The sequence below is a fragment of the Vipera berus genome (assembly GCF_964194415.1).
Source record: "Vipera berus genome assembly, chromosome: 1".
Lineage (NCBI taxonomy): Eukaryota > Metazoa > Chordata > Lepidosauria > Squamata > Viperidae > Vipera > Vipera berus.
This window is the reverse complement of record NC_138202.1, coordinates 272,905,883-272,932,171: the sequence shown is the minus strand read 5'-3', so window position 1 is coordinate 272,932,171 and position 26,289 is coordinate 272,905,883. Positions and strand designations below refer to the sequence as shown.

The 26,289-nt window shown below is 34.3% G+C and overlaps 1 protein-coding gene across 4 annotated transcripts in view; it reads right to left on the bottom strand.

The window, feature by feature from the left end:
• Positions 1–368: 368 nt before the first annotated feature.
• Positions 369–26,289, bottom strand: part of STXBP5 (syntaxin binding protein 5) — a 121,376-nt gene continuing 95,455 nt past the window's right edge. For 3 of the 4 annotated variants that reach the window (XM_081322624.1, XM_081322625.1, XM_081322626.1), the window contains 7 exons: positions 21,951–22,001; positions 18,496–18,735; positions 16,934–17,303; positions 13,340–13,505; positions 9,835–9,946; positions 7,795–8,015; positions 369–7,394 (listed from right to left, as the gene is read on the bottom strand). In XM_081322624.1, the coding sequence (XP_081178750.1) occupies positions 7,353–7,394; positions 7,795–8,015; positions 9,835–9,946; positions 13,340–13,505; positions 16,934–17,303; positions 18,496–18,735; positions 21,951–22,001 (1,202 nt within the window). In that variant the 3' untranslated portion in view covers positions 369–7,352. The remainder of the gene's footprint in view (positions 7,395–7,794; positions 8,016–9,834; positions 9,947–13,339; positions 13,506–16,933; positions 17,304–18,495; positions 18,736–21,950; positions 22,002–26,289) is intronic. The other variant, XM_081322627.1, reaches the window with a different exon arrangement.

Genomic DNA, 26,289 nt, shown 5'->3' with positions numbered 1-26,289 from the left:
AGTGTATGCAACACTTCAGTCAGAAACATGGAAATGAAGTAACTTGACAAAGGATAATGTTTCTTTTAACATATGGAAATATTTTCCTTTGATGATTCTTCTTTCTACTGAGTTTTAGCGAAAAAGCAAATGATAAATTATAGACATACATGCAACACTTACGAGGCAGCATTTTATAGGTGTTTGTTCATAATCAAGGAAGTCAGCAACTTAAACTTAGCACTATTTTCAGATGCAGGACCCTTTTTTTTAAAGATACACTTTGTGTACATCTTGAAAGCATAAGAAAGCAAGATAGATCTTCAAGAATTGTTCATATTAAGGATACATTAATGATGCATGAAACAAAAGCTAGTTTTGTTTCAGGAGAGATTTGAATAGTTTATTTTGCCCAGTCAGAGCCCTTCAGCATAATGACACATTCATATACACATATGAACATTATTTTCTGAAACATGTATAATATACATTTTTCTCTTTTTAAAATACCAACTGCACAGGTATTTTTATTTACAAAAATATCCCATACTTAATTTTAATGTTATGACATAGTTTAGAATCAAGTACATTAAGTAAAATTATGCAGTCTAACATTTCCATTTGTAATGGTATGGTTTACCGTTCATATGAAACTAAGTTTGTAGACGGATGAATCTGCAACCCTATCCTAAAATGCATTTCCCAGTTTCATCATCAGAACACACAGTGGGGCTCAGCAAGACTAAAATGGTAGTGGACAATAAAAAAAAATAAAATGAAGCACACAATGGACATAGAGCAAAATACATTGAAGCTAGAAGTTCTATATCAAGCATGCTTTCCCAAAGAATAATGGTAGAATCATTTACTGATATTCTTCTCTCTTTTTCTTCAGTGGTGCTTGCTTAATGAAACAGAAGCAATTCTAGAAAGTACAGTGTTCTTCTTAGATCTAACCAATATGAATTAGCAGCATATAAGATTAAGTAACTCAAGTACAGTTTATTTACACATGTTTTAAAAGGGGAGTTAACATTCAGTTTCTCCACTTTGCAATATCAAATAATAATTCCATGGATGATGCCATGATTTTATCCAAAAATCAGACTTACTAATCTGTAAAAATGTAAAGGTCAAGAAGAAACATACAGTTGCTTGGCATTTAGAAAAACTAATTTCTAAAGGTATTTATGAAAAATGCTAATGCAGATTTAGGTGCATTTTGATTCCTATAACCCAATTAGTTTGAAAATTAAAAAGCACACTGATCTGAACTTCAGACAAACATGATTTACATAGGAAACATATTCATGCATTCCTGATTTGAATCTCAATGTACATTAAGCAGTTTTTAAATGTAGGTAATTCACATGTACTGGACATTAGCTTTTTATCATCCACCACCCCCAACCATAAAATTCATTTGACAGGATCTTTATTTTTGGTAGTAACATCACTAACATTCACAAGGAAAAATAAATTCACAATACTGTACAGACAAGTGTCTTGACTATGGGGACAAGCGCAGCCGAGAATTTGCACAATAAACAAAGGCAAGCAATGAGTACTTTTCAGTCACTAGGCACAGCACAACTAGTGGAGTCATATTTCCATCTCTATGCAACAGGGCACTAACAAAATGGGATGGTTCACCAACTACAGCAATATGCATTAAAAAAAACCATTTTGAAGATAAATACCAACAAATACAAAATATGTAGAAAACAATATTTCAAAATACAAAATACTGTAACTGACCAAAATAAAATAGAATGGAATTCAGTTTTAGTACACTCATGGAAAAAAAGACTTCTAGTGGATATACATCAACAAGCTGCTTTTCGATATGATGTTACATTTGGATTATGTATATGTCTAAACACCCTTCTCATAAAGCAATTTTCTTAGCTAGTGTTATAATGTTGCTTTAGGCCAGAAGTTTTTATGGGTATGCTTATTGTCATCTCTACGTGACATTTTCCTATGCTTCTTATATATGTTTTCTTTGACAAACTAACATAATTTTAACTAAAAGAAATATCCTCAGATTTAATAGCCAACTATATCTTATGACATTATATAAAAAGATCATCACGACTCCAATTTAGCCTGTGCTTAATTCTCTTTTTAACATAAAACCAAAGCACATTTTATTTTGGACAACACTGCAGCTTTAGGTGACCATTAAACAAACCTGAAAGTGTTTCAGTTGTTGGTGCTGTTTTAAAGCTTTTAAAATTATTATTTTACGTTTTCCTAGTTCTTTGGAGTTTCAATATACAGTACCTCCTGCACTTTTGACGTGTCTACTCATACAATGAAGGAAACAAGTCCGTATGTGCAGTCTTTAGTCCTGAAGACCTCCTTCCTTCACCAGCTTGGAAGCTCCTGTCTACAAGGAACTTGTTGATACATGAGAAAATGTAGAATTTTGTGTATGGACAGGATGTTTGCTGAAATTAATTTTCTAGGTATTATCTACATAGAATTTAAAATTTATAGATGGAAAAGGATGGAATACTCAAGCTTGCAATACTTAAAAGTGCAGGGAAAAGAAATTCAAGTTTATAGTTCAGATAAGATCAGTGCTATAGAAAGCAAAAAAGAAAGAATTCACTGCATCAAAATTATCTTTGGCTATAGCTTTGTAATATAGAGATGTCACATGAAGAAAATACCTCAAGCAACAAATGTAAATTAAATCATACCAAGGTTATTGACACAAATCAGGAAAGTCACTTCATTCTTATAAGGGAATCACACTTTCAGACTTGCTTGAAATAATATTTACATAAACATTCAGGAGTTACAGTTTGGCAGTTTTTAACTGAAGAATTGTGTCTTCAGTTTATTAAAATTAAATGTATTAGTATTACATGAAAGACAAGTAGCAGCAGTTTCCCTTGACTACATATGGATGCTTATTTTTCTACCACAATGCTACCAAACTGTGCTGGCTGTTGTGGAATGAGCCCCTGACACAGTATCAGTGGTTTAATAATTGCACAATTGTGATAAGTAAAGAAACAATGCTGGCGCATTTTTATACTTTATTTTAACCACTATATCTATTTCTAAAAAGTTCTGAACTACACATTTTCCTCATAAAAAACACTACATTTCCTTCCACTGACTTTGAAAGGATATACATAGTTATGTGAAATATATTTCTCTCACTAGCCAATGCAGTTACAACAGTTCAACAAAATCAGCAACTATAATGAAGAATGTGTTTGCATTTTGTTTTGGCTTTTCCAAACAAAATGTGCTGGGCAAATATGGACGTATTTTGTGAATGAAAACATGCTTTCCCATTTTGCTAATTTTTTAGTGTCTTATTATCAAGATGTTCATGTGCCCTTACAATGTAACACATCTCCACATTCATTTCTTACACATTCCCCACCATTTTTTAATTCTGCCCACAGTATCTTTTAAATAAGTTTGTAGACACTATTAACTGTTATTTCAATACCACTAAAAATAATAAGAAACAGATTGTTTATGTAATCAGAGGAAAACAAAAATTATAGTAAGGTTCTTTAATGCAATCATTTGTATTATTTGTCATGTTTCAATGTCTACATAAGCAACCTACTCTTTCTAGAAAGAAAGCACTTTTTGTTTTTGTTTTAAACAATGCACAAACGGATTGGCAAATAGGGATTTACCACTAATAAACTACAACTAACCTTTCAGGAAATTTCATCAAGTCTAGAAAAGTTCCTCCTCCTTCACATCAACATTCAAAATATAAGATGGCTCAGTGCAGCACTATGAGAAATATCCCAAATCAATTTGATAGAGTTGTGGAAGGCCTCCAAAATGAACGTGCATACTAGGAGTATACAAGTTGGTGCTCCTTGTATAGTTTGGTTATAAAGCTCATAATTTATGATTACTGGCCATGCAATAAAGAGAGCATCTGGATATCTACTACAATATGACATAACCACCAAACATTTCTAATATTCATTCCAAATCTGTAAAATGTATGCAGCCTTATTCTGACTATTTGTCCAGATGAAATACAAATGAAGAAGATAATGGCTATGTCCCCAATACTATAGCAAATAAATTATGTATAAAGCAAACTGTCCTACAACTGTATGTTACTTCAAGGAGAATTGACAAATGGCATTAAATGAACAGAACCAGTAAAATGGCATATTTGCCAAAGTCTATTTTCTGAAAATATTTTCTAGTTAAATTATTTCATTCATGGTATAAAATGCATAAACACATTTTAGAAGGTGTTTGTTGACATCTCCTTCATGAAGCTTGTCCTCTATCAAATACTTGTTCAGAAATGCATAATAGAAATCACCTAAGAATAAGGTAATGAGAATTCAGATTGAGTGGAGCACTTCCAGCATGTAAGAAAGCTGACATCATTAATTCTTGATTCATTATAGTATTCTCTTTTCCATCCATTATAGCATTCTCTTTTCCATCTTTTAAAACTGAAAGAATTACTATTATGCTTATTTCTGGCTATAAAACATTTTTCCTTAAAGGAAATCATGTTTCAGTTAAGTGTACTGAGGTTTATGTTTCTGACTGTAAGACACAATCAAGCCAAGATAAGAGCCAAGAAATCAATAGGACATTGTTTTAGCATGTGCTTAAATCAACAAAACTTAACCACTTTAGCTAGATCATACTATTTGTACAACAAAAATTAGCAACTGACAAAGTGAAATTACTAATGCATAGGGAAGTTACAATAATAAATAAGTTGTTAACATTTTATGCCTATATCACATATTTTTTAAAAATTTGGCTTATGGATCTTATTCAACATATTCTTATAAACTCAAGTAATTTATTTTACACCCCTAAAACACCCCACAATTGTACTATAATTAAATGTCATACAAGTAAAATAAGTAAGCAAGCAATTTTAGATCTGGCTCAAATCTTGGTGGCAAAAACCATTTGCTGAATCAAATGTCCAAGGTATCCCATATTTGCAGGAATATTGAAATTTTCTTCTCTCTCCTCTTCTACATTAAGTGAATTTCATAGCATCCTTACCCAAAACTGCGCTGAAGAGAGGTAATAATCTAATGCTTTTAAATATACTAGCAAAATACATTAGCAACCCCAAGAGAGAAACAGATTTCGACTTTCCTGAAGTTTGCACTCCTGCCCACCCAGTGTTGTAACCAGACTGTAAGGGCTTAGCTTTATTAAATGAAAGGTTTATTAAATCATATTCTTTCAGAAGTAGGTCTAATTTATTTGAAAGACTTCATTAAACAATGCCAGTCAGTAACCTTTAACCTGAACTGAACCATATTACAGATAAATGCATATCCAAATAATATTTTGAGCCAAACCATCGCTTAACCAACACCAGGAAATTTTCTTTTGGCTTAAACGTCAGACATGCATATCAAATAATTCATTCAACATTTGCAGAGTTTGGGCAAGTGTTTAGAAAAATAAAACTCAAGCCTCTGAATGGCCATATACTGGCACTTGCTTAAATAAAGCCTAAACTAATTAAGGCTGTTTGCAAACCATCACAAATTAGTCACTATTTCTGATTTCCAACATGACAAACATTTCTTAATTATGTATTTTTCTAAATATTTTAAAATAAATTATATTTTATAATATGGCTTTGGTGCAGCCTTTATTAGCTAAAAATATACTGCTTCAATTTGGCACATCTTAAATCCCTCCTCTCATACAAATCTACATAAGAATCTACCAGTTCCTAAAGTGGTAAAATATTGAGTGCTTTGAAAACAATCCACTCTGACTTTAACTTTATTGTGTAATCTATGCAGTAAATCAAAGGGCACTTACATGGAAGAAAATTCCTTTCAAATTAAAAGACTTGTTTCCAAGTAAGCACACTCAGATTAAGGAGCCAACTTCTTTGCTGATGGGTTTGACTTAGAAACTATTTTCAAATTAAATGTTTTTTCCTGAATATATTTTAGTACAATGCAATTGATAAATTGTGAAAGTTGTATCTTAAGAGTTCAACACTGAACTGAAGACAAGTTTACCTGATTGGGCATGTAAGCTAGCTACATACCTGATATTTAAATTCTTACACAAATACATTCTGTTAAACACACAAAGTAAGTTGTACAGCATGAATTAAATTTGTAACCATGTAAAAAAATTATAAATTGATCCAGCTATATTGGCAGGAAAATAATATATATATATATATAACTGGTTGAAAGATGACAAATATGTATCATTGCAAGAGATATTTTTACTTTTCACATTAGACAGCCATAACACAAATGGAAACTTTTAGCATGATGTGCAGGTCAATCACTTGTGTTTTTATGATGCAAAATAACTTATCTTATTTTTTTTACTTGATGTTGGCTGCATGTGGACATCACAAAAACCATGGATTATTATAAGAGAAATGAGCTACAGTAAGTCTTGAGCTTACATATTCCTTTCTTCTGCTTCTCTGATATGGCCATACAAAATTGGAAGCTTTCACATCTGATTAACAGCAGTTTAATCCTATATGGTCATCTGTGGTAAACCTTACCTAAAGTTTATTGAAACAAGCTAGCTTCAAAGTGAGTTATGAAGATGGCTTATTTCAGACCAGAAAGTCACAGGCAATAAAAGTAATCTTGTTGAGTATGAACAAAGCTATAGTTAAACAAAAACTGAAGCAAAAGCATGCCATGGTTTATTATGAAGTCCCAATGCAGCAACAATATAAAGATGCAAAGACAATACTATTAGATCAGGGGTCCAAGAAGAGACTATGTGACTGCATTTGAACTATGTGTAGATTCAAGATGGAACTTGTGTATTTCCAGTTTATCAGATCAGAGAAATGGTAGCAGAATAAGTCATTTTCAGACAGCTTTATGAATGTGCTTTTAAGGAGGAAAGGTGTAGATCAGTTACTAATAGTCCCATAAAATGAACTTTATTCTAGCTCTTGGACCCCTGATTTATTGCAGCCTCCTGGAGGAGGATGAAACACTGGCAGCAACAACAATAGCACAAAACTTTTGGCATATGAAATATTAACACAGGATAGATCCTGCATTGCCCCTGCTCTTTTGATTCCAAATTTTCTATTTTTGTCCATGTGTTCTCTTTGCCATCAATTCTGTTTTCAAACTCCCAGTCAGTCCAGATAACACACATACATGCGCAGATGCGCAAACACACCCTGACGATGTGGGTGTCAGTTTTAAATACAATGATCCTCAGTTAAAGCTGTACGACTGAGGTAAACCAGTGCATAATTTGTGCTAGGAAACATCTGTACCCATTGGCTGACACCCTTCCAGCTTTGCTGGTCCTGCAGAAGTTAATGAAAAGATTTTTCTTCAAGGTAAAGTTATAGAGATGCATTTGAGAAGGTGTTGTCAGAACTGGTACCATTTTTTATCCTTGCATTTCAACATCATCTAAAAGCAAAACAAAGGGACAGAATATAATAATGCATCTGAGAGTATACACAATACCATTTATTTTAAAGACTACAAAGTATCCATTATTAATGACATTATTAATGAGTGAATAAATAATAGTTAAAGGGGTATAGAAAAATGAATTCCACAAATACAAATTGCACGAATTCATTTTTTTATTCTCTGCCTATAACAATATAACCACCAATTAATTTCGATGAAGATGACCAGGAAAGCCCATCTGATCATAACGGCTAACATAATGGGAACATTCACATTCCTTCCCCAGAATATCCGTAGTGATAACTTTCATGCTGCACTATTCAAACTGGAAAGAATCATTCAAAAGAACTGCCCTACTTGTAAAAAAGGCAACTGATATCTGACAAGGACATACCTCATGTGCATGCTTTGAGAAAGAATCAGCACTAGTTAACATGGCTGTTGTTCGTTCTTCCAGCTCTCCCAATTTTTGCCCTCTTTCATCCAATGCTATTCTGGCTCGTGCCAGCTCACCAACTATTCCTGATGCTGCTCCTTTGACTCCTTCAATACCACCAGGACCTGGTATATGCTGGGCAAGGCTTCTTGATGCCTTTCCAGAAGCAGATTCACCAACTGACCATATCAAGAAAAAACAAATTGTGTTTGCATTCCTTTCAGAGAACTTGCTACTCATAGGCAGAATTACATATTGGGAGAGATGAAACAATATACTTTATGATGAAACGAAATGAAAATAACATGTTGAAAATTATTCAATAATTCTAACAGCAAATATAGTCAATATCTTATCCCTATTTAACTAAATACATTATTTTTAAAATGTCATTTGAAATTACTCAGAAGAAGTTAATACACCACCTATCAATTGTATGTTCCTTATCCAATTTATAATGAAGTAGTAAACCACAAAGTAAGCCTTTTCTGTTGCTCAGTTTGACCTTTGGAGCACCCTCTCCCAAATTAAGATTGGCTTTGATTTGCTGGCTTTCCAGAAAGTTCTTAAGCCCTGGATGTGTTTCCAGGTATGGGGATTGGAGCACTAGTTAAATCCTGTGATGTGGTTATTAGCTGTGTAGATTGATTTGGCTCAACAGTTCTTTATGTTTTATATCATATTCTTCACTTGATGAATTTAAGATGTATGGACTTCAACAGTCACACATCTTAAAATTACCTTATGTTGCTTTATTGTTTCTAAATGTAAAAGAGAAGAGAAGGATAACAAAGGAAAGGAGGGAAGAGGAGAAGCTGTAACAATGAAGGGTATTATTTCAATCACCTTAGTCTTTGTCTCTGTGAGTCAGAAACTGAAAAGTATTCAGTAAAATCACTATTGGTTTGCCATTTTGCCATTTTACTTATTTTCACATTAATATACAGTTTTTATATTCCTAGGAGACTATGAAGTAGTAGAATATACAGTACTTTATTACCAATAAAAGACAGATCACTATTATTATATTTTAATAATATGTGTGTTGGAAGATTTAAAAAAGTCACTCTTACTGAATATATATGACAAAAATGGATAGTTCTGACTCACCTAGTAATTTTTAGTACTTCTCTTACATATAATTAAATTAATGCATTTGAGTGCCTCCAATTCTACAGGGGCCATTAATTTAATTTTCTTTTAACTTCTGTATTATTGTATGTTATTGTTGTTAGCCGCCCTGAGTCCTTCGGGAGATAGGGCGGCATATAAGTCCCAATAATAAATAAATAAATAATCTTTTCTAAACTTTCTAAATCTCTATTTGTAAGACTTTGATTTTTTTTTTGTCTCTTGAACTGCTTTCACGTGCTGGAGTCTAATAAATATTTTGCATTTATATTCAGAAAAAAAATCCAATATCTTTCTAACAGGTAAATACTTACAGAAATATTAATTTCTGCTTTATGAGTACCTATTTAAAATCTTGAATTTGTTATTTTTAATGTCATTTTTTACAGGTAACAAACTCTGAATTCTGGTTATCGCATAAAATGGAAACTATATTAATAAACAATCTGTAGGAGAAGATATAAATCCATTTATTTGTACCTAATCTAGGGCGAAATGATTACAGGATACTGGCTCCTACATCTTTAGTTGGACTTTAGTGCATTTTACATCCCATGGAAACTAGAAAAGCCCTTTTTTCAACTTTCTGTCAGACTCTATGCCATTTTTTAATTACAGACACCTTTAAGTATTAATGCAACTCTATGAATTCTATATTAAATGGATGAGAATTTTGCAGAAAAAAAATATCACTCTTTTATAAATGAAGCAACTTAGGAGGAAATAAGCAGTACATTTCAGTAGTTTCTATTATTTCAATTTCTTTCCATACTTTAGTTCATAATGGACTGATGAATTGTGTTTAATTTTCTATTCCCCTCATATGAAAGTTGTTTTTTTTTTAAAAAAATGACAAAATCAACTTACAGAGTTCTTCCCTGTCAAGTGACTGTGCACCACCTCCAAAGAGACCTTTGAAGAACCCTCTGTTTGGGGCTTCTGGTGTTTCTACAGGCGTGAAGAGCTCACCCAACATTTCCTTTAAATAAAAAATCATTTTAAAAGCTTGTCAGAAAATTCTTCTTGGATTTTATTAAAAGCAGAAGGAATGCTATGTATCCTGTCGCTATGTCTCCCAGTTTTAGGGTCTCATCTCCAAATGTTTCTACATTTACAGTATTTTAAATATGCTAAAATTTGGTCCTGTTTGTTCTGTACCAGCCTGCTACCGGCCCTGCAGAAAAGGCAGGGACAACCCCTTTACAAACGGCAAGAGGCTGGAATTAAGCCTGCCAAATTTATTAACATAAAACACCAAAACAAGACACCAACCATGAAACAGGAGCTATGAAACAGGAACTAATCAAGCGGTTGCCTTCAGCAAACCAGCCCTCCCACGCATTCCCCTTTCGTACAGTTCAGGGCGTGGCTTCTCTCTGCCTCCTTCCGAGGTGCCCCATTGCCTTCCTCTGTTTACTCCTGATTGACTGCCTCCTGCGTCGGGCGTCCTTGAACAGGGCCAGCTGTGGGTCATCTTCATCCACGCTGTCAAGCTCACACAGCTGGGTCTCCGTCGTGACCAGGTGGGAGGGGCCTGGCTGAGGGCTCTCATCAGCAAGATCTTCAACCCCCTCAGCAAGCTCTTCAACACCCCCTCCTCCTCTGAGTCGTCCGACCCAACTGCCGAACCCACAGGCTGACCCTGAATCACAACACTGTTGCTGATTTGTACAGGAAGAGTAGGACCAGGTTCTGCAATAATCCAGCTATGATTATATGAGCCAATTATTTTTTATAAGAGACTGGTTTTTTCCCCGGTGCAATCCTGGTGGTTTGTGTGTACAAATTTAAGACACTAGCAAAACTTGGTTCTGCTTTTCCTGACAAACCGGTTTATTCAGGCAGAAAAAGGAGTACGTTCTGACAGCATACTAGCCTAGACCTTGCTGGCAAGGTCTGCCTTTGTGTGAATATTGTCACAGGCAATGACTTGTGCACACAAAGCTAGATCGCTATAAGGAGCATCACCTGGAGGGACACAAGTTCTGTGCCCAAATCTTTGTATTGCTCCACAAAGTTAGAGGCTGTGAAATGCAAAAAATATTAAATAAAATCTAAAGTGAGTCTTCCAATGCAAGTAGAAGGCCCTTTGGTGCCCAAGAAGGAATAGGGGCCCACTGGCTGCAAGGAACCATCACACACAATTCTCTGCCCCTTGTGTAATTTATATTAATTGCTTCCACCAAAGTGATCTTGATGCATTTTACATCTGCAAGATAGCAAAGTCCTTCATGCACCATTTGTTCCTATGATCATGAAGAGGGAGGGATCAAGGAAAAGGCAGCCTTTTGAGGACTCTGCAGATCAGACTTATTCACCACCTCTGGTTTTTTCCTAAGCAAACCCACCTTCCCATTCATCCTAGAAATACTACACTACTTCCTATAAGGCAGGCATATCTAACCTGTGGCCCATGGATTGCATGCAGCCCTGAACACCTAGTACTGTGGTGGTGAACCTATGGCACGCGTGCCACAGGTGGCACGCAGAGCCCTCTCGGTGGGCACACGTGCCATCCCCCAGTCCTAGGCCTTCATCTGGGTTTTATAAAACCTTTTCGCTTTAGGCCTCCGCTGCCATGTGCAAAAAAAAAAGTTCAATCAATCAATCAATCAATCAATTTCAACTTCTTGCAGGAAAAAAAAAAGATCTCACAAAGTTGGAATTGATTGATTGAACTTTTTAGTCTCACCCAGTCTGCCGTTACCACCGCAGCCACGCCCACCAATTGGCCACGCCCACCCGGCACCCGATGATACATAAGTGGGTTTTGGATTGCAGTTTGGGCACTCGGTCTCTAAAAGGTTCGCCATCACTGACCTAGTACGTTGAGGTCGTCCTCAACTTACAACAGTTCATTTAGTGACCATTCGAAGTTACAACGGCATGAAAAAAGTGACTTAGAGCCATGGTAGCACAGTGGTTAGAATGCATTATTGCAGGTTAACTCACTGCTGACTACTAGGAGTTCAATCCTGACTGGCTCAAGGTTGACTCAGCCTTCCATCCTTCTGAGGTCAGTAAAATGAGGACCCAGATTGTTGGGGGCCATATGCTGACTCTATAAACCGCCTAGAGAGGGCTGTAAAGCACTGGAAATGGTATATAAATCTAAATGCTATTGCTATTTTCACACTTATGACCACTGCAGCATCCTTCTGATGACATCAAAATTCAGATACTTGGCAATAGGTTCATATTTATGATGGTTGCATTATCCCATGGTCATGTGATCACTTTTGTGACCTTCCAACAAGCAAAGTCAATGGGGAAGCCAGATTCACTTAACAACTTTGTTACTAATTTAACAATTGCGGTGATTCACTTAACAACTGTGACAAGAAAGGACTTAACAAATGTCTCGCTTAACAACAGAAATTTTGGACTCAATTGTGGTCGTAAGAAATGTCAAATAAATTTAATAAATAAATAAGCAAACAAATGCTATAAGGCTTTATATGTATTTTCCTATCCTCCTGCTTCCCAATTTCTAACTTTGGAGATGTGCACAGCATTGCATATGTCTGCTACTCTACTAAAAAGTTACCTTTGCTTTGCAGTACAATGCCAGCACGCCCATATCCAAGTTGTACATTTCAAGTGGTGCCAGATTGCACACTTTATATATCTACATTTTGCGAAGTGGAAAAAGATGAAGATACTTCCTTTCTCACCTCATTGACATGTACTAGCCAACCAGTCATTCCTCACAAAAGAGCAGTGCAGCTTTCAACTCCATTGTACTAAACTGGTTGAAGAATGTGCCAATATTCCTTGGCCATCAAGTTTCCATACCCAAAGCAGGAGCTTTGCAAGAACTTGGTCATGTTGGGGCAAATGTTCAGAGACCATCTTTGCATGGGCAAATCTGCCACCAATAGGTAACCCCTCAATCTGCTCAGAGTCCATAGTTTGAGAATAATAGTTTCAACTTGTGCTCAGCCCCAACTATTATAAAGTGTAGGTAACAGGATTTGATTACTTTCTTCTGAAGGAAAAAAAAATCCAATATAATGTTACACTTGGATCCATTCATTGATTACATTAACTGAAACTTTAAGATGCATGTAAAATAACTGCACCTTAAAGCAGGGGTCCCCAACCCCCATTCCATGCCAGCAACCGGTCTGCACAAACAAGGAAAGCCCCATCCACAGGATGCAGGCAGCACACAAAACCATGCCCCTTCCGGTCCGCGGAAAAACCTCTCTCCACGTAACCAGTCCCTGGTGCCCAAAAGATTTGGGACTTCTGCCTTAAAGAGATCTATGCTGGGATGGAAAAGAAAACATACACTGTACATCTAGTTTGTAGATAAAAATAGGACGTTCTTCAATAAATGCTTTTCAGTAACAATACATTTAAAAATTACCTGCAGGTTTTCACACGTTTCTTGGCTATACGTAATTCTCTGGATTTCTGTAGGTGAGACAAGATACAATGCCTGCCCATTGTTGGTGAAGCAAAATGTTCTGGCTATCCTCATGTTGGTAAGTGGTAAGTAATATACGTCCAATAGCGGCCTTAAACTTGGCAAACTTGAAAGAAACAATTAAAATTTGTTAAAATAAAGCACTGTATCTTATTCTAGTCTCCTTTAATAAAACTTTATAGTATAATACATTTTATGTTCTCATCTTTTTTTAAATATTCATAAGTCCAAAGAATTACAAATTTATATTTACAGTAGTGGCCAAAATTGTGAAAACCTTTTGGGAAAAGTGTACAGTAGAAATGCCGCCTTTGGTTAAGTTTCCACCAATTTTTCTTCTAATTTCTTTATAACTGTAGCCTTGTTCACTATTTTACATCACTTTCTGGGCAACCAGTCAACTCTTTGTATCATTACTTTAATTTTATTACGTTTTTCAAGCTTTTTCAATGAAAGAACGCAAAAAACCCCAACCAACTTGATAGCGATCAGATAACACACTGACAAATGTCTTCCTCTCAGCTTCAATACATATCAATAATTGAATCCTACTGTGATCTAATTGGCTCATTGCCAAAACAAGATGACACCTGATTGGCTCTCTAAACACTCATGCTCATTGGCTACAAACAGATGAAGGAAAGCTACCTGATATCCACCTAAACAAGTTGTGCTTCTGGTTATTTGGCTATAGCTTTTCATAGAATACAGTACAGATAATTGAACAAACTTTGTTGCATTACATTCCTGATGAAATTATCTTTCCATTGATATATAATTATATGGTACTACTCCAAAAAAAGTAGTGTTATTAGCCATCAAACCTCAAAAATACTTTTCCCAAAAGGTTTCCACAATTTTGGCCACTACTGTACATTCATTCTCGCTGATCAGTAAGCATATACTCCCAAATACCATTTTAATAATTTTACTGGAAATTCTCAGTTATTCAGTATTACCTAAATAACCAAATACTAAAATCCTAGGGTTTTTTTGGGGGGGGGGGAATTCTGATCACTGCAGAAAACTTTTATGTGATGCTTCTAATTCATAACATACTCCCTTTAATTCCTCCAAGGATGGAACCCCAAATTAAAATATATTAACAGAAGCTTTAAGGAGACACAATAGAGGAGCACAAACAACTTTATCCTAAATGTCACAGAAAATTGTTATTCTTGCTTGGAAATACAAAGCTCCTCTAACTTATATTAGGAATACTGAAAAATATATTGCAATCTAGTCCCTGCTCCTGAGAGTTCCTACAGGGAGAATTTCTGCTACCCATTCTGAAGAAAGTTGTCAGCAGAAGGGATCAATTAGACACCATTCTAATTCGGAAAACTAGAACAAATAAACCAAATGTTTATGAAGGACTGACATTAGACATTTAGCAGTTTACTAAATGTATAAATATATTAAATCACAATAAAATATAATTTGAATATGTTTGCAAATATACGTGGATATGAAAAAATTTAAGCGGAAGTTCAACAACATAACTCTAACCCTAACTCTGCCATTCTTCCCTAGGTTCTTTTAAAATAAATATTACTGCTGAAGTCATAATATCAAAACATCTTCCCCGTGAGGAAGAACCACAGTTTTTGATAAGCAGCATTATAGGTAAAGGTAAAGGTTCCCCCGCACATGCGTGCTAGTCGTTTCCAACTCTAGGGGCCGGTGCTCATCTCCGTTTCAAAGCTGAAGAGCCAGCGCTTGTCCGAGGACGTCTCCGTGGTCATGTGGCCGGCATGACTAGACGCCAAAGGCGCACGGAACGCTGTTACCTTCCCACCGTAGTTGTCCCTATTTTTCTACTTGCATTTTTACGTGCTTTCGAACTGCTAGGTTGGCAGAAGCTGGGACGAGTAACAGGCGCTCACTCTGTTACGCGGCACTCGGGATTCGACCCACCAAACTGCCGACCTTCTGATCGACAAGCTCAGCGTCCTAACCCACTGAGCCACCACGTCCCTTAAGCAGCATTATAGAGATGGGTAAAATAATTATTTGGTATATGAAATAGGAGAAAAATATTTTAGTCTTTAATTCAGATCTCAGGATAAAGACAAGATATCTCAAATGAATTAAAATGGTTTTTAATGTAATGCATAGTTAAAATAATATCATTTTCTATCCTCCAATGAGTTGATGATCATCAATTTAAATGCTTTTAAAAGGGTATATAGAAATAAAACAATTATTATTATGAACTATTAGTTCCTGAATCATAAATAACACTCTTAGTGGGGAACAATGGAAAAGAAGCACTATTCTGATGTTTTGCTTGTGAGTTTCTGGACACATCTAGTTAGCAGGTACACAGAATGCTTATTTGGGTGAGCACTGAGCTTTGGGCCAGCAGATGCCTCCAGGAATTCTTTTAGGCCTGGGGTCTCAACTAGGTTTTTGCTGAAGCTTTGTCTCACTCTGTACACCATGTGGAAATGCAAAGCAGACAGTTATAAACCCCAATTGCTGGAAAAAAAAATCTAGATTCTACACTTTGCTTAAAAAGTAGATAGGAAAATGTAACAAAGATGTTTTTACTTAGTTGATAATAATAACTGTATGAGCCTAATATGAGATAGTAGATATTAAGGGAAAAAGAGAGGAAGTATCTGATGTTGTATTTTGAGATTTATACTAAAGACTTATGTATGTTATTGAACTATTAAAAGTAGATAACAAAGAGATAAGAAGCCACGTCAAAGCAGTTTTTAACTTAAGTAGTTCAGACAAAAATTAAAAAACCCTCTCCTCAAAATGAAGACAGTAAAAGGAAAAATGCAAAAATATTATTTTAAAAATTGAAACTATACCATCCAAGCAAATGGACTACAATTTGATTATCAAATTAACCAGAATGTAAGATGAAAGACTAAGGCATCTCTTTGTCTGCAGGCACAGGAAAGGGAATCAAAGTTAAGATTTGCTCCCTTGCTCATCTTCAGACAGCACAAGGGACATTATAAAAAAGGAACAGTTTTAAGGCAACACACACACACACACACACACACACACACACACACACACACACACACACACAAAATGAATCTGAAGTAAAACAGATTTTAGGAAATCAGTCCCATCTAGGGACTGATTTAGATATCTAAAAGGTAAAGGTAAAGTCTCCCCCGCACATGTGTGCTAGTCGTTTCCGACTCTAGGGGCCGGTGCTCATCTCCGTTTCAAAGCCGAAGAGCCAGCGCTTGTCCGAGGACATCTCCGTGGTCATGTGGCCGGCATGACTAGACGCCAAAGGCGCACGGAACGCTGTTACCTTCCCACCATAGTGGTCCCTATTTTTCTACTTGCATTTTTACATGCTTTCGAACTGCTAGGTTGGCAGAAGCTGGGACGAGTAACAGGCGCTCACTCTGTTACGCGGCACTCGGGATTCGACCCGCCAAACTGCCGACCTTCTGATCGACAAGCTCAACTATATTAATTGTCCCTTCATATTTTTATTTCGTATTTTATTTCCAAGGAAACAGAAACACTTTCTCCTTTTAGCAATTAACACCTTACCTAAAAGTCATTATATGTCCATTGGCACAGAAACAAGCAAGACAGATACTGTTACTGAGTGCCACTATATCTCCGCGAAGGACAAATGAAGTCTCTGTTATATTTTGCTTATAAGTACAGTTCTGTGAGGGCAGTGATATAACTTTTGCTTGCTTTTCGGAGCATATCACTGCATATTGGTTTTCAATCATTTCCTGAGAAGAGGATGGAGATACTGAGACAGGCCGACGTTTTTTCAATTTATCCTTTTCATCCTTGTCCTCAGGAACATTGTGTTCTCTCCAGGGTTCATGTGCAGGTGGAACTAATGATCCTGTTGTGTCCAGAAAAGCCATTCTTAAGACTGCTCCTTTAAGCCTCAGAATAGTTCCTAAGATGAAGAAAATAGCGATATTTCTCAGTGCTGTGCATAGCTGAAGGGTATTTCTCTTTATCTAATCAAAGTAGGTTTTAGTAGATACTGCATCTGTAAAATGCTCTTATTATTATATATTCCATTCATAACAGACTACATGCATGTCAAGACATAACACTTGAAACAGGAACTTTAGGAATTAGAAGAATTTAAAATAATTGTTAAAAACTGCAAAACCATTACAAATCTGGGTAGCTATTCATACATGCAAAAATGAATTTCTAATCATTTCACTTCTTGTTAAAGGAAACTATACTTTGCTACTGCTCATATGTATGCTTAAAGGTAAATCTGAAAAATGCAATGTAGCATTATTTCTTAGCAGGTTGGTGGATTTCCTTGATATAAGCTTGAAAAACAGATTCCCAGTGGCTCTCCAAATCTAAACAGGCTTGAAGTGGCATTTCTCAGTGGCTATGCTGGGGCTAAAGTACAGTAGAGGCCTGGGGCGGAGGCAGCTGGCTGAGACGGTGGAAGGCCCTGGGCCTCTATTTCAGCCCGTCACTGCTGGTGCTGTACACTGCTCTGCAGATCAGCCAAAGGGGCATATGATTAGGGGCAGATAAGTAGCCAGAGGCTTAATAGACCAACAAAGGATTGGTGTCATGCTGTAGTATTGCAGCTGATGTGTGTGAAATGACAATGAACATTGTCAGTAGTGACAATCTCTCAAGGAGAAGAGACTTCACACAACATTCTTGGAATGTCTTTACCTAATTTATAATTTTTCTTCTTAATGTGTTTTGCAGTGAAATTTTACACTGATTATTTCGTATTTTTATTTTTAAAGAGTTTATGGTTTGTTGACCTGCCTTTTACTTTGAACATTTCATTTTATTTTAAAGTCTTACATGAACATTCCAAAACCAAGCTGGTGGAACCTTTTTAAAAAAGATTACATTACATTACGGGAAATTTATGACAAATTTCCCTTTTCTAATGAAATGAATGCTGATGAAAAACAATCAGCCAAAGCTTGTATTTCAGCCAAAGCTTTTATTTCCTGTCTCAAGTTTTTTTTTTTAAACACTTCCCTGTAGATTATTGCAGAATGAACAAAAAACTAAGAACTAATAGTACACAGTAAGTTGTCAGTAATAGTAAAATCATTGTCTTGCTAGTTCATTGTTTCTTGTTAAATACATACCACTGGGGGAAACGATAACTGGTTGAAGCAGTCTTTGTTCTCCTCCTGGAGGTAAATTCAGTGCAATGACTAAAACGGTGCCTAAAGTAGTCCCAACCCACAAACATGGTGAAGGTGATGTATCGGCTTTTCGGGTGAAGGTCTCACAAAAGTGGAGAGCTGAAATTGCTTCTCGGGATTCTTTATCAATGCTGGTTACACTAGAACTTCTGGATCGGCTGAAGGAATTGTCTTTAACATCTGAAAGATTTTGCATTAATTAAACATGCTGCAACACAATATTATTGTTTCTATTTCATACTTTGCAGAACATATTACATTCAGTATATCCACCTCTAAAATCTCAACTCAGTAATGTTAGGTTCATATATCATCATTACATTTTTAGGGGCATGCTTAATATTTTTACATTGTATACCTGAAGTACATAGGATTGATAAAAATATATTTATATATTTGTAAATGTAGAAGCACACTCATTAGACAGTTAATTGACTATAGCTCCCTGTGAACTATAGTGAACCTAGACATGTATGGTATACTTAAGTCATACTACACAGTAATATTTTGAACAGGAAAGTAGCTATCATTATAATAAAATAAATGTTACATTATACATGATGTACTACTTCAAATATATATAGCCATTTTCATTTTGATGAAAACTAGGTGCAGCACACCTGAATGGAAAACCTCTTTCAAATCTGTCTCTCTGACACACACATACACACAAATATATAAAATATAAAACTATGAATTCCGGTTTTATTGTTAAGCAGCCATTATGAAAGTATTTTTAACCTAATTTCAGTAATTTCGATAAGTGATCCAAAAAAGGAAATAATTATATGAATGCTTAATTATTGGAAACAGCACAGAAAAAAACAAAATAAGAATAGTTATCCAGAAGGAAATAAAAATTCAGACACTGAAACATGTATCAACAACAACCAACCACGTAACCTACTGAATATGGTTTTAAAGATGATGAGATTGGAAAAGATATGTTTACCGAATAGTAAAGATTATTAAGATAGTGATAAAATATAATAAATGTACCGAAGCATAATTAAAAAGAATTCATGTGAAAAATCTGTTTGAAGGTATTGGAAGGGAAGTAACGACTTATTTGTTCACAATCTTTTCAATGTCATTTTTAAGATTTAGAGCCTTATAAATTTCTAATTTAATCTGCAGGAAGCAGACCGATAATTTTAGAGAATGTATTGTATAATATAGTAAATATAGTACAGCTATATTGTATATTATATTATATATTAGATGCAATAATAACACATAATGTGGGCCCTTATGGTGAAAATATGCCAATTGTGAAACCTTTGCATAGGGAAATAATATCAAGCTGTTTCAGATGGGTTTTGTGAGTAATTAATTATACTATTTATTACTGCCTTAACCTAAATTGTAAATTTAGTATTTTTTCAAAACTAATTTTAATATGGAGAGTCGAAAATTGGGTACAGCTATAGATAACTGTATAAGCAATTGATGGGGCAATTCTAGTTTGTTTCAAAAGGAACTAAAATATTCCTTGAAAAATTAAGGATCTTCTTGGATACACTCATCACTCTACACTAGTAAACGCTGAAAAGTACTATTTGTTTCACTTTTTTTTAAAAAAATATAGTGAATGGAAAAGCAGAGCATGCTAAACATTTTTGATATAGATTGACCCAAGTAAAAATAGTCCAATGCCTCGTGAACAGATGCTACCCTTTCCTTGTACAATGTGGCTGTCTATCACTTTCCTCCTTACAAACTCCAATATATCTCACAAATCTGTTCTGAAACGTTCTAAAATTTCCAAAAAGGTTTTTGAGGCTTTCTAAAGATTAATTTATTTTATTTATTTTTTTATTTTAATTCCATTTATATCCCGCCCTTCTCCGAAGACTCAGGGCGGCTTACAAGCTTAGCAGTAGCCTTCATTCTATGTATATGCCTGCTTATTAGGGCTTTCACACCCCCCCTAAGCGGCATTATTACAAAGTCAGCTTAATTGCCCCAACAATCTGGGTCCTCATTTTACCTACCTCGGAAGGATGGAAGGCTGAGTCAACCTTGAGCCTGGTGGGATGCGAACCTGCACTAATTGCAGGCAGCTGGTGTTACTTAAGGAGGCATTAGCCCACTGCTCCACCAAGGCTCATTAAGAGTTGGATTGCTTCCAATCCCAATTCCACTTTTTCCAACAGAAAAAGTTATGTTAACAGAAACAGATTTCTGATTATACTCATTGCCCAGATCTTATATCTTTGGAATTATAAGAATTCTAGATCTCTCTTAAGATCAAAATGTTTTACATGTTTTGTTGCAATACAGTCAGCATGTTTTTAGAATAGTGTTTTATAGTGTTTTTACTTTTTAAATAAAACAAAGAATTGAGAAAGGGATGAAGAATTACTAAAGTATTCATATAAAATCTTACCATGAAAAAAAATTGAGAGTTTTATATAAAACTGAAAATAGAGAATTAGGTAAATTGGTGAATTCACCCTCTTTTGACAAAGTTTCTATGTATTTTTATTTGCTTTACAGGATAAAAATATTTTGTAGAAGCACTTTCTGAGGAAAATAATACTTAGTAGACTTCTCCATAAGAAGTTTAAGGTAGCAACATGATTGAATAAAGTTATTCAAACAGATTTTAAATTGAGTTCAGCCCACTCTACTGATATATCCTAGATAATAAAATATCATAATAAAAAATGTTAATTTAAATTTCAGTCAGGCCAACTAATTAACCACGAGTTTCATAATATACCTGAACCTTCAATATATTTCTTCATCTTCTACAATAATAAAGTGTTTTTGAAGGTAATACTATCTTCAGGCACATTTATTCAGACCCTTACAACAATGAACAAGAAAATTATGACATACAAAATAAAGAGCAATGTTAAATCTTCTTAGGCCAGTTGATACCTTATATGCAAATTGATTTAAACAATTAGCAAATTTAATATTTATTTAGTTGCAGATTAGACAAAGGATATATCTATTTAGATACCAGATATACCAGAGAGCATATTTAAAAATAATTTGTCAGAGATTTGTATTTGAATTTTCCATCTAATTATTTACTAGTTATTTATTCCAAACTGAAAAGTTATTTAGTTTCCTGATATTACTTTTGTTTTCTACTAAAGTAATGGTGTAAGTTATGAAAATTAAAAAATAAACTATGAACAAAATTATACTTCTGTAGGTGACGTTTTTCATGGCTTTTAAAGAGGAACATAAAAGTAGTTCCCAACTGAGGGCAAAGAAATTGTAAACATGCACTGCATCAAACCCTGGAACTGAACAATGAAAAATAAATGGAAAATTTCCCTACTTAAGATGTGTGAAATTTCAAAATACACAGTGTGTATTTTTATAGCCTTTTGAAAGAGTATAAACACCATTAATACAGGCTTTGAACAAATACTTACCTAACTCAGGTTTCAGTTCAGTTGGTAAGCTTAATTTTCTAGACATCTTTGCTGAAAAATAATGTATAGTTTTGTAATAAATCTAGAATGATCATATTTTCAGAGAATATTAAATAATTAAAATTGTCAGTTTTGAAAGTCAGAATTCATATATTAGTTCTAAGCAAGGAAGTATGTGTATGTAAACATACATTTATGAAAAGTTTAATTACAAAGGTGCAATGAGAGTATGACAATTACTTTTTCTGGAATTAAAGCAAATTAAAAATACTAATATTTAAAATGATTAGGCTTTCAAATGTCTTTATTGTGGCACATTAGGTGTTCTGATTTATGTTTGTGCTCCCCCAAATACATATTTTAATTAGTACCAATCAAGATGGAGCCAAAGTTATTTAAATATCTTTTACAAGACAATATTCTGTCCCAGATATTGCAATTCTAAAATGGCAAAGATCATAGAAAATTGCCAGGAGGTTCGAAAGATTTTCAGAATTATAGGAAAATTGACACACCACAAAAGGTAAAATATAGGGCTTCATATGACTATTAGGGATATACTGCTAGCATATTTATAAATGATGTTTTCTGACAACCATAGCAGTCATTGGGATGAATGAGCATATCTTTCTAATGACAAAACTGTGTTCCACTATTACTCCTAGCTTGCATAGGGAAAAAGAAAAGATGTTTTCAAAGAGACATTCTGTCCCTATTATTGAGGACAGATATAACCTGCATAAAGAGGATTTTATTATTTGGTTATATAATACAAGATTTATCCATTAAAGCTTGCAGCTGCTAAGAATAAAATCTGTTTCTTAAGGCATCTTGTGATTACAGCTTTTTAAAAAACATGTTTTACATCAATAAATAAGACAGGGCCATGCTTTGCAGGTAAATAGAATATTAAACAAATACATTATAGTGGCTAAAATCTAGAGTCAGAAAGCTTTAAAAGAATCTAAATGAAAAAGCCTTGTAACATAATTAGGACTGTAGCTACTATAAACATTTCCTTTTCATCAAGGATCCTTGGAATTACTGAACTGTTTCCAGGAAGCCCTATCAATTTCTCCTTCTTCAGAAAATACAAATTATGCTAATAAAAGGCCTGGGGATGGAGCTTTCTAAGACTGTTATTTGCTACTGCTTTTTGTTTTAGAGTAATTAATTTGGCTTAAAGGTAACTGGAATAAAATTATTGTTTTATGTTACGTAAAATCACAGTTTGTATTATATTTGCGTATATTGCTTTATATGTTGTTAGTTTAAAATAAGATTGAAAATAGTTTAACATGTTCTTTGGTATTAAATTAAGAATCTAGGCAGCTTAATCCTTATTAAATACAATTTTGACAGAATTTAATACAATTATCTCTTTTTATTTTTAGGGGAATTTTCAAAATCCACAATGGAAATCTTTTCACCACCTTGGAAGATAGACAAAGACAGCAACACAGATTCATGCAAACGTGAATCCACACACACAGTTTAAAAAGGCTAAATTTGTGACTATAAAAAATTAATAAAATATTGAAAAAAAGGCTAAATTTCTGTGGGCAGTAGAAACCTGAAGATTGGAAATTATAATTACTACACAACATTTCTTCATCTTTTTCCTATTAAAAGAATTGTAACTTTACTCAGCCAATCAAGTATACTGCACAATAACCAGTAAAAAGTTTACACATGACCAAATAATCTCTAATAAATGAAACCAAAGATTGTTGACTATTATCTGATTAGATCAATCCACACTTGGAAATAGCAGCTATACTTGTGTTTCACTTAAAATACACCCTACGGTATAATAATCTGGTTAATTTTAATCAAAAGTGTCACTCATTTTTTAAAAAGTCATCCACTGCAAGGCAGAAGAACTATTTGACAAGGACTTTATTAGGCCCTGTATATTAAAAGAATATTGATATTGAATTATAATCAATATATATTAAAAGTGCTTATCTGGGCAAATTCTACACAATCCATAAAGCAGGAAAAAAAATAGTCACCAATTGCATAACACATAGGTCACCCATCTAAATCCTAAATACTGAAATAATAATAATAATTATATATCATATATTTCCATCTGTCAATTAAAAATCACACTTATTATAATATATATGATGTGCATGTGCACACATCATATATAATAAACAGGTCTGTGATGTTTTAATTGACAGATGGAAATTTTGATGGCACTGGGAAAATCTGCGCACTGGCAAAATTTCCATCATTCAATTACAAAAGGTAAGATGGCTTGGAACACATATTGTATATTATGCTGATACATTACAATATCCTAGGTTCTTTGGAGAATTTGATGCGTAGGAAGACCACATCAAATAAAGAACTGGCAGCTGAGATTTCACATTGTTGTGTATGTAGTAATTTTATTAACAATAGAAAGTTTTATTAAAATCTATTGCTTTAAAATTCTATATGCAAGACTATTCAGTGCACTATATGCTCCTTTTATTTTTTTCTCAACTCTACACAACTAGTGTTAAATACAATCATGAATTGTTTGGAGCTAATTTTGGCACCACAACATCATTTGTCAAACTGATCTATCCCATCTTGTCCCACTTATTATAGAAACCTATGATAGATTTAATCTAATATTTTCCTCATTTTATACAAAATCAAAATCCTATGTTACCTAGTTTATCATTTTTGACAAACATTTGCAGATAAAAACTTTTATTTGCTGAAGATGATTATTGCAATTAGGGTAGAAACTGAACTAGAAATTACTCTTGCTTAGATTTGCTTTCTCATCTTGTTATTAACAGGAAGTTTGGAGAATTCTACTGTACATTTGTTCTGAATGGCAAGGGGAAATATAAACAATCAAATTCCTCTACTGTCAAGAAACTAGTATTTATTTGCAAATCTTAATGAACTTCCTTAGGGCATTTGAAATTGCCAACCATTCTCTGGAAATGAAAGGTATTTTTCTCTGAAAACAAAACTCCATGAGGCTGGTAGTTGCAGGAAGCACTTTTTGATAGACCTGTGAATATGAATTTAAACATTTCTAGAAATTGTTAATCTTGAAATAAATCTTGTTTAATTTTGATCCCAGAAAAAAGTAAAAAAGCATTTAATAATATAAAGTGCTGCTATGAAACATAAAACATGCTATGTAAATCTTGATTGACTGATAAAATTAATGTTTCTCCATTAAATAACAGGTTAGTAAAAACCCAATTATAACTTACAAAGTACTAATGGAATTAAAATAAGATTAACACACTGAAAGTAAACATTTTATCTCTCAATAAAGAATGCAATGCTTTCTTTCCAAACTATTAAATTTGCTATGATATATTTTGAATCTGAAGAGCAAACATAGTGGAGCAGAGTGCACCTTCTAACTTTCCCTGAATCAAGCAATCATTTTCTTGCTTTTCACTGCAATCTTAGTCCTCTGAGACCTATTCAGGCAAGCAGGAAAACAGATACGTACATAGTCATAGGCAAAGGAGCAAGAAATTCTTTTCCCTTCTCTTGTAAAATGAAAATATCCCTCCCCACTTCTCAAGAACACTAACCCAAACTTTTATTTTAAGAAGACTATGTGTCCTAAGTACAGCAACTGGAATTATTCAGTACAGAAAAGCTTGCAATTGCACTGGTATTAGGTATCAATGGTGGGATATAAAAGTATAAAATAACTAGAAAATTTGTCATTTTTTTCATAATTCTAAAAAAATAAAAATGCATTTACCTCCCCCCCAATTCTTCAATCCATTTTAATCCCCCCAATTCTTCAGGAAAAAATGTAAATCTCTTTTTGAAAGAAAAAAAAGTTTCTTTTTTCTTTTCCCCTCCAAAAACATTAGTTTTGCAACTATTTATCTGGAATAATTATGTGACCACAACTACTTTTCAATTTGGATGTTATTAAATAGAATGAGTAATTTTTATTTTTCTCTGCTACTTAGTCAAGGCAATTGCTGCAAGTAATCACAAGTGACTTTATTTTGAGGAGTCTAATTGTAGATGACAACAGACTAATAGGAAAACAAACACCTTAAAACTAAGCACTTTTATTGTTTCATAAGAGCCGTGGTGGCACAGTGACTAAAATGCACTATTGCAGGCTGACTCTGCCCACTGCTAGAAGTTCGAGTCTCACCGGCTCAAGGTTGACACAGCATCCCATCCTTCCAAGGTCGGGAAAATGAGGACCCAGATTGTTGAGGGCAATATGCTGACTCTGTAAATCACTCAGACAGGACTGTAAAGCACTGTGAAGCGGTACATAAGTCTAAGTGCTATTGCTATTATATTACATTGGAACTATTATATTTACTCTATTTCCTGT